Source organism: Drosophila novamexicana, unplaced genomic scaffold (assembly GCF_003285875.2).
Source record: "Drosophila novamexicana strain 15010-1031.04,08,12 unplaced genomic scaffold, DnovRS2.1 tig00001062-arrow-arrow-pilon, whole genome shotgun sequence".
Taxonomy (NCBI): Eukaryota; Metazoa; Arthropoda; class Insecta; order Diptera; family Drosophilidae; genus Drosophila; species Drosophila novamexicana.
Window position 1 is genome coordinate 1,477,206 of NW_020824838.1, and position 9,274 is coordinate 1,486,479.

At 36.9% G+C, this 9,274-nt stretch overlaps 1 protein-coding gene across 1 annotated transcript; it reads right to left on the reverse strand.

Moving 5' to 3' along the window:
• Positions 1-7,074: 7,074 nt before the first annotated feature.
• Positions 7,075-8,441, reverse strand: LOC115766038 (putative odorant receptor 85d). Its single transcript, XM_030709808.1, has 3 exons — positions 7,395-8,441; positions 7,190-7,345; positions 7,075-7,131 (listed from the first exon to the last, which is right to left on the reverse strand). The coding sequence occupies exons 1-3, from the start codon at positions 8,439-8,441 to the stop codon at positions 7,075-7,077; spliced, it is 1,260 nt and encodes a 419-aa protein (XP_030565668.1).
• Between the last annotated feature and the right edge of the window lie 833 nt (positions 8,442-9,274).

The window sequence follows — 9,274 nt, forward strand, 5'->3', positions numbered from 1 at the left end:
GTGTTAGAGGGCTTGATGCAACGAGTATTATTATTTATTTGATTGTTTATGATTGTGTGCACTCGATTTTTGAGCACCGTAAAGTATTTGTAAATAGCAATGTGTCCGTCTAGAGTAGCCGGGCGTACGGTGCGTATGGGCAATTTGAAAGCCGGACAGAATCCCTTGGATAAATTGCAAAATAAATGTGCCGTACGCTTCGATGCAAAACAGTTGAAAATTGTACAACAACTATTGATGGCTACGTTTATTTATGTTTTGTTCTGTGTCTGTGTGTGTCTGCGTGACTGTGTGCGTATGTTTGAGCTGTGGCTCATGTGTATTTGTGCTTGTTGGCGAAGCCTGTGAGCAGCGTTTTGCGATTGCATTTCAGCAATGTCGAACTACATGCTCGCATTGTTATTCTCTCAGAAATTGTTGTTGTTGCTGAAGCATTTAAGGCATGTGTGTGTGTGTATGAGCGTGTGTGTACGTATGCGTGTGTGTGTTTCTAGGAACAATTTTGTAATGTTATTGTTTCATGTTTATTGTTTGGATTTCTAATTTTACCGTTTTACAGCAGCCGTGCCAAAATGTACCAATCCGAAATAGACCACAACTACAATATATTTTGTGCAAATGAAAGCCTAGAAATAACTGGAACTAATGAAGTATCTACAGATTTTAAATGTGAGTCAACATGTTCTTTCTGGTCAGTTATCCAAATTGCTTACATTTGAGGAAAGATTCGAAGATCTTTTTAATTTAAGTATTTAAACAGTGAAAACATTTAAGCATTGTTTAATATCAATATGTGAAGGAATACTGTGTTTGACACTAGGTGAAATTACTTGGTAAAAAATTAGATGATGGTAAAATCAATATGTGAATGGAAACTGAGATTGACAACAGGTTAGGGTGCTTGGCATTGTTTTTGTTGTTAAATTAATAATAACAATCTAACGATTTCTCATAATTACGATCCCACATCAAACAAGATGCGGCAAAGGTTTTCTCTTTTCCTATTCCTAATTAAATACCGTTCATAAATCTGTGCGGAGACAATTATTGAAATATTACTTTTATAATATACAATATTATTAAGAAAAAATTGTACTTATAGCAAATGCTATGCTAATATTAAAAACGATTTGCTAAAATACGCTGCGTTAAATTTTAGTTTATGCTGTACAAAATTTAATTTCGGCTTTACGCTGCGAAATGCTTTTAGCTCAATTTTCGTTTAATTTAAATTCCTGCGGTAGCGTTCGCGGATTTTGTTTATTTCGCGGTTATTATAAATTTCTTGCGGACAGGCCTTCATTTGTTTAGTTTTTATTTTCTGGCCGAAGATTGTGGCATACACCATGTATTTGATGAAAATATTTTGGGTATTTATCTGACTAAATAAACAACAACATTGTAGAGAAACCACGACAAAAAGCGTGCGAAGTTTCTGTAAATAAAATAGATTTCAGTAAAGTTCAAATTTAATTTCTTTTGTTTGCTTGCCCCGCAGGCCGAGCAAAGCGATAAAAACAAATCTTTTTTAAAATTTTGATTGAACAATTGTATATCTCAGTGAAAATGCTCCAAAAGTTCCAGCAAACAATTTTAAGTACCTGAAAATGTTCGAAACATTTACAGATAAGTTTACCCTTGGACACTTAAATAAGTGTCTGCTTTTTTTCTATTTATCCGTATATATAAAACTGTTTTTCTTGATTGTCTGACTAACTGACTGATTGGTGAACGCACAGCCCAAATCGTAAGAGCTACGAAGTTGCAGTTTTCACTGTAGTTACCTTATGTGATGAAGAGGTTAAGTACGTTAAGACATAAGACATATCAATCAAAAAAATCGTTATCTTCAAGATTCTTACCACAAGACTAACATGGACGGAAGCCGTTGATTCCAACACATGGCACTTAAAACATATTTTTAAAAAGAAGTCGAGATCAAGATGGGTAGAAGGCCGGTCAATACGCCCTAGTAAATTATATTATATTATATATTATATTATATATATATATATATATTATATATATTATATATATAGCAAATCGAACCGAACTTGAAGCTGCCCAGATCTGAATTGCTTTAATATATAATTTTGTTTTTTTTTAATATACTTACATGTATATAGATATGTACAATTAGGAATGAAATGACAAAGAGAGACAAAGAGGAAGACGGAGACGGAGAAGTGGAGAGACAAAAAGAAAGACATAGAAATAGAGAGATAAAGGAAGACAGAGTGTGCAAGAGACTTAAGTAAAGGGAGAGTAGGAGTTGCCACCTGTTACATAAATTTATGAGAATCGCAGAGAAAGGACCTATTCATAAATATTTATACAATTTATCAAATGACAGTTCTAACATATACTGCCTACCTCAATAATGTGAGCAAGGGAAGTAAACTTGAATAAATAATATAAGAACAAAATAAGATTTATTGTAAATAAAGAAAAAAAACTGACATTTAAAATATAAAAATAAAATACAGTATTATATCTTTGAATTTAAATGTATTTAAATTGAAAGTTTTCTATGATTTTGTTTAATTTGTTTTTAGTTGTTTGAGTATTAAGTAAAGTCCTTTTCAACAAAAGTACATGCATAGATGTACAGTGCGGCTGGTGAATTTAAAAAAAATGAGCACGTGCTGTCAAGTTTTTAAACTGTAGGTGTTTGGTACCCTATAATTATTTTCAAAATTAAAAAATTATGGCATAAGGATAATAAATAAGTGACCTCCAATAAATGTACTCTGTAATAAAATCCAAATGGTTTGTTAAGAAAGCAATACATTTTATTTTAGCTAGTCGGGCTGCCAAATTAAACATTTTATTTTCAGCAAATAAAAAACTGCTAAATACCATGTTTGATTGTTACGTTGATTTCTAACTTTCACAAAAAAATGTAGGTAAAGATGAAAAACAGGAATCGATTTCGTATTGTCTATAATTATAAATAAGTAAGCAGCTTTTATGCTTAGACAAAACTTTTAGTGCACTGTAATACGACTTTACAATTTAAGCTGACTTATTCAAGTCTATGAAATATGCACAACAATATGTTATGTATGCAGTCATCTACCTCGTCTGTGTGTGTGTGTGTGTGTGTGTTATTTATGCTAAGAACGTGACTGGAAATATGAAATGCAGCAAATGTGTTTACTCAAATGAACTAAGTGAGAATTGACAAATGCAGTCATTGCGAAGAGGGACTGGGGGTTACTCCACCCGGAAGTTGTCCCTGTGGCGGGTCAAGCGTCAAGCTTAAGTCATATGAAAAATGCTTCAAAATTGGCATTGGTTGTAATCCGTTCCCTTTTCCCATTTCGGGAAAAAACCCCCACACACCAGTATATATGTATGTATATATGTCGTAAATGGTTATGTATACTGTACATACTCGAATGTCGAATTCAATAAGTGTGTGACAAAGTGATGTGCAGCTAGTGCGGCGCCAAGGACTCAACTCGAGACGACTCGACTCGACAATGCATTGGCCCACTAGGCTGCCAGCAATCCACAGACGTTCACTGAGCTGACCTTATAAAAATGTACGATTTCTCTTCATTTGATGAAATGAAATACAATTTCTCAACGAGCGACACGATGCGAGAAATAAAAAAAACTCTGGTTGCAATCGCAATTTTCTTGGCGCACAATGCGTCCCATTGCCAGTTGCCTCGATATTGACATTTTTATAAGTCAATATATCCTTGGAAGCACAGAATTGCACTGCTTACTGATTTGGGGCAGCAAAACTTTGCCCATACATATTTAAACTTTGTATTCCGAACTAATTTATTCGCCCAATATGTCTCTATACATAAAGATCATTGAAGTTTGTTTTTTTTCTTTGCCATTGTTACTTCACTGTGTTTCGTGGAATTAAATGTGGATTGGCTTTCACGTTCTTTCTCCCTATCAGAGATGGGCGCCTCTTAGTTAAACGTGACACGAAAAATGAGAAAAGAATTGCACGTGAAAACGTTGGAATAACTCGTAACGACATAAAAGCGTATTTTGAATGCGTAGGTAGAAATGTATGTCGGAGAATTAAGGTCATCTCCCTGCGGGTCGTCATTATTGGTCGCTTGGTCGTTCGGATTCTGGTGTTCCGTACTCAGTCCTGGAGGATGCAGCGAGTCTTCGTTGCCTTTGTTGCTCATTATTGTCCCTTAAATAGACACATGAAACACAGGACAGCCACAAGAGAGAGACCAGATCTAGCAACGCATACGAAGCCACACACAGCCTCAGTTCGCAAACTGAGTCCCCATTCTACCAGAACCAGTATCTACCAGCACATCCCATGGTCACACCTTAAGGGCTCATGCCTATCGAGATGCTACAGTACTTCCTCTCCGACGTGTATATATATTTTTACACTTTTTTTTTTCTAATATTAATAGGTATTTTGGACAGATTGATCTATGATAGATTTCTTATATGGTACTCCGTTGACAATAGAAGATTGATAAAGTATAAAGAATATGTATAATAAAATCTTTATAGGCAGACGGTAGCCGATGAACTGTCTGAGTGGGCCAGTCATTCTGGCAACTGGTTAAATACTTTAGTTAAATATTTTATTACCCTCTTATCATTTATTGCAATAATTGATTTCAAATTAACATGAAACGATAGTCTGACGTATATAATGCGTGCCATAAAGATAGTTCTTCGCCAAGTGAATGAATATGTTAAAAACGTAGAAACTACATTACAAGCGGGTCTGATCCGGTAACATATTTATCAACATTTTTGAAGATTATGTAAGTTAAAAAAAAGGTTTTTCACTAAGCATCTACATTCTATATCCGGCTTAACCCGAAATTCTTTTATATATTGCTTACAGTAAAAACAAATCTTTACTATAACTAGTAATTATTACATAGTTATAGTAGTCTGATAGAAATAGACAAGTGGATAGACAAACAAGGCAATATACGTTTACTGGACTCTTTCTTGAGTCTTTCAACATATACCATACATCGGATAATATCTTAAAACTCAAAAAGTATATTTTTAAGATAAAAACTAGGCAGGTGTGGTTATTGTAGCTATATATATATTTATTTAGATAAACAAAAAATTACAATTGTATTATTCGAATACCTTTCAAGCCGTGTGTATATTTTGTAACTTTAAAAGCCGCTCCAACCTACTTGCAACGCGCCACAATATCCTGTTAAGGGCTTAAGACGAAAGTCCAACTAAAAGACACACCTGCGGTTTGGCATCGAATGGAAATACGTCTGTGGTTTGGCCCCTATCGGACAGCCGAGTGATGGCGCGACTTTTATTGTGGTTGGGGTTGGGTGTCGGCAGAACTTTTTACAACTTTGCAAATGAAAGCTGCAAATACAAATGAAATTAGTCGAAACTATTTGGCCATACGCCATGTTGCACATTGGGGAGTCGTTCAAGTCAAGTTCGTGACGCGCGTATTTCTAATTAGATTAGGTCGGCCTAACAGCCAGCCACGCCCACTTTTCGAGTTGTCCGTTGAGGGCTGTGATTGCCATTTGGATGTGCGAGCGTTCCGCATTCTTTTTGCTGCCGCCTTTTTGCTAATTTTAATTGAAAAAATTCTTCAATTTTGCCATCCATTTGACTGGGCTTTAGCCACACCCGCCCAGGCTCAAGTCAGACAGCCGTAGAAATGTAATTAGCCACGTTCAGAGGCTATACTTTTGCTTTTGCGCTCTCTTTCCAACTCAGTTAGACTTCTCAATGTGAGTGTTATGTCAGCTTTTCAATTTAACAGTCATAAAAATGCAATTTGCCAGCCAATTTTGCAATTAATTTTAAGTGTTGCATAAGTTCAGGCGCCGCGCCTAAATGTCAATCGTTTCTGCCTCTCCGACAACTTTAATTAAAATGGCGGCACATTCTTAATAAAAGGACTATATAGTTGATGCGTTGACCAAGAGTTCAGCACCACGTTGCTAATTTAAGACCAACGTGAAGGATTTGTCTTGCATTTCACGCGCGTTTTGTGCAAACAAAATGGCGATAATTAATCATAGCCTTTGTGGTTACTTAGCCACGTCTAATGCCAGCTGTACGCTGTTTCATCGCTTTCATCTGCCACTGTACAGTGGACAAGAAAATGTGACATGAGTTAACTTAAAGGTTATATACTGAACACTCTGTAAATTATTTTATCCACATCAAAAAATATTTACAAATTAATATTAAAATTGTTTGTTTTTGTCTCGTGCTGGATGAAATTGACAAGCGCACATCTCTACGGACTCTGCTATTAACAGTTCTTTTAGAAATAGAGACAAAATACAACTGCTTTTCCCAGAAAGAGGATCCATTTTTTTTTGGGAATGTTTATTTTAAGAACTAGTGTCAACGTGTGTGCAATGTCCAAGTCTGTATTCTCAAACCTCTTGAAGCTAGAGACTTCATGCTTTTGATATTTAATCGCAAATATAACCAGATAATGTGTTCAGAGTTCTTTTTGCAAAAGTCTATATCTACCGAAGAGTCACCAGGCACAATTTGGTCGCACATAAACTTATGTATACCTGACTCATAGTTTATCTATTTACTACATAATTATACGAATATTTAAATCAGTTACTAGACTGAAAGCTGGAAAGGCAATGTCTTGGTGCAACAGCTTAGTACCTATTTACTCCACACTTAGACAAATATTTTGATCAGTGATTTATAGGTTCATTCATTTAATTTTCAATCACAAAGTATTCGTTTTCTCCCCACTGTGCAGCAGGGCTGCTTTATACAGGCCACAGCGGAATCAGCGTCGGATTTTCACTACTCATTATGGCCAATGGACGCAGTTTTCGGTTTCATTTTTTTCACTCTTTTTTTTTAATCGATACCTTCTGCGTTGTGCCTTGTGCGCGATGGTTGGTTAATTTAATTAGAAGCCGCAACTGTTGTGGAGTTGGCGTAAATGATTGTCCTGGCATGATTTGGCCGTTTCCGTATCCGCCTCGCCGTGCATTTTGTCACTTGCATATGCTGCCCGCTACACACACTCGCTGACAATGACAAAAACCTTACAGTTATGTCACGCACACCATCTCACACACATTCTCCCTACTGGACATACATGGTGCGCAGCAGGGCAAAAAACTTGTAGGACAGTTGCAGCAGCTGCAAAGGATATTCTGAAAAACATTGCCTGCATAAGAATCGTATAGGATTAACTCACATCTGTCACGGTAACCAGCGACACTTTGAGTAAATTGGTAGCCTTTAGGTAACTGGGACGTTGGGCACGCTGGATGATCACCAGCATTAGCTTGCGATAGCGCAGATCTGCCAGGAACCAGTCATGCTTATAAACCGCTTCGCCAATTTGCTCGCTCTGCGGAAAAATAGCTTAGATCCAGCTAGAAGCCATTGCGATTACTCACCGCATTGATCAAGCGCTGCGCATAGCTGCCGATCATAAATACCTGAACCATGGCACAGAAGAGAAAGAGCACCAGCATAACCAGACTATCTATGTTGCCGCCGATGGTCATCTGAAAGATCACAAAGCATATGATAAACGAGGAGCTGGCAAAGTTGCAAAATAGCGAAACGCCAAAGATCTCGTTTATATCCTGGCACAGAAAGAGCAGATGCTGATGGTAAACGATGCTGGCCTGCAGGAAAGCCAGATCCTGCTTGGCAGGTAAAACACCTGCCACATGCCGCTCGATCTGTGAGCCCAGGCGTCTGAAGTGCATAATTAGCAGCGTGACCAGTGCGCACATAAACATGTCCGCCGCTAGCTGGCCGGACAGGCATGCTTGGCCTCCCAGGTTCTGTGAGATGTACATAACATAGTAGCTCCAATTGTTCTTCCAGTCCCACGGCGTCCAGCAGTAGTAGGGCAACATGCGCTCAAAGCGACGTATGCCCAGCCAGAAATCCCAGATCAAATAGTAGACAGCCCAATATAGATTGTAGGTCCATATAAGCACCAGATGCATGCCAAAATAGAAGATGCTTACGCATTTGTAGCCGCTCAGGTACTCATCTATCTTGTATATCGCTTGCTCTTCCGCGCTCACCGGATGCAATTCTTGCAGACGCCGGACAACCTGTGTGAGACGCTCGCGCTTGCCCCAGATATGCTGAATCTTTATGTCACCGACTACAACAAATCCAATGAAGGATAGATTCATGGTGGCTTCAAGGAAATTTTGGCCACTGGCAAAAGCGAGAAACACGTAGATCAACTCCGAGAGGAGCACCAGATTAAGATTCATCATCTGGAAAACGAAGTAAGAGCGCAATATTATCCTACGCCAATTGCGATTGACACTTGAGTCCTTTGAGTTGAGATCGTAGGGCACCATGCCGATGGACAAGTAAAAGACGTCCACATAGCGGAAAAAACTATCCAATGGTATAGTTTTCCTAGTTTTTATTGCCCTCGTGGGCACCGTCCGCGTCCTTAATTTCCAGCCCATTTCCGTAAGGTACTTTGTTGAATCCTCCCTATGCTACGCCGCTTTTATAGCATCAGCGACGAATTGATAATTGGCGGTTTCTAGCAATGCCACGCCCACTTGATTAGCCTGCTCAGAAATCTCTCAATTAGCATGCTCCTGTGAACAGAAACAGTTGTCGTCTCGAACTTCGTAGGCGTGCCTAATTGCGCCTAAGTCGAAATAAATGAGCCCCAGCAAATCGATGTCATCCTTAATTAGTTAAGTGGACGCCACGGTCACAAATATCAGAGTTTAATCGGAGTAAATAACGGTCTGCAAACGATAGCTGGGCTTAAATTATGCCCAGTTGAGTAATAGTATATCTATATCTATATCTATATCTATATCTATATCTATATCTATATCTATATCTATATCTATATCTATATCTATATCTATATCTATATCTATATCTATATCTATATCTATATCTATATCTATATCTATATCTATATCTATATCTATATCTATATCTATATCTATATCTATATCTATATCTATATCTATATCTATATCTATATCTATATCTATATCTATATCTATATCTATATCTATATCTATATCTATATCTATATCTATATCTATATCTATATCTATATCTATATCTATATCTATATCTATATCTATATCTATATCTATATCTATATCTATATCTATATCTATATCTATATCTATATCTATATCTATATCTATATCTATATCTATATCTATATCTATATCTATATCTATATCTATATCTATATCTATATCTATATCTATATCTATATCTATATCTATATCTATATCTATATCTATATCTATATCTATATCTA

Excerpts from the sequence above, each read along its gene's own strand:
- LOC115766038 (XM_030709808.1), bottom strand. The coding sequence starts at position 8,441 with ATGGGCTGGAAATTAAGGACGCGGACGGTGCCCACGAGGGCAATAAAA. Across the intron at positions 7,346-7,394 it reads CGCAGCGCTTGATCAATGCG|AGCGAGCAAATTGGCGAAGC; the intron begins GTGAGTAATCGC and ends ATTTTTCCGCAG. Across the intron at positions 7,132-7,189 it reads CGCTGGTTACCGTGACAGAT|CTGCTGCAACTGTCCTACAA; the intron begins GTGAGTTAATCC and ends TATCCTTTGCAG.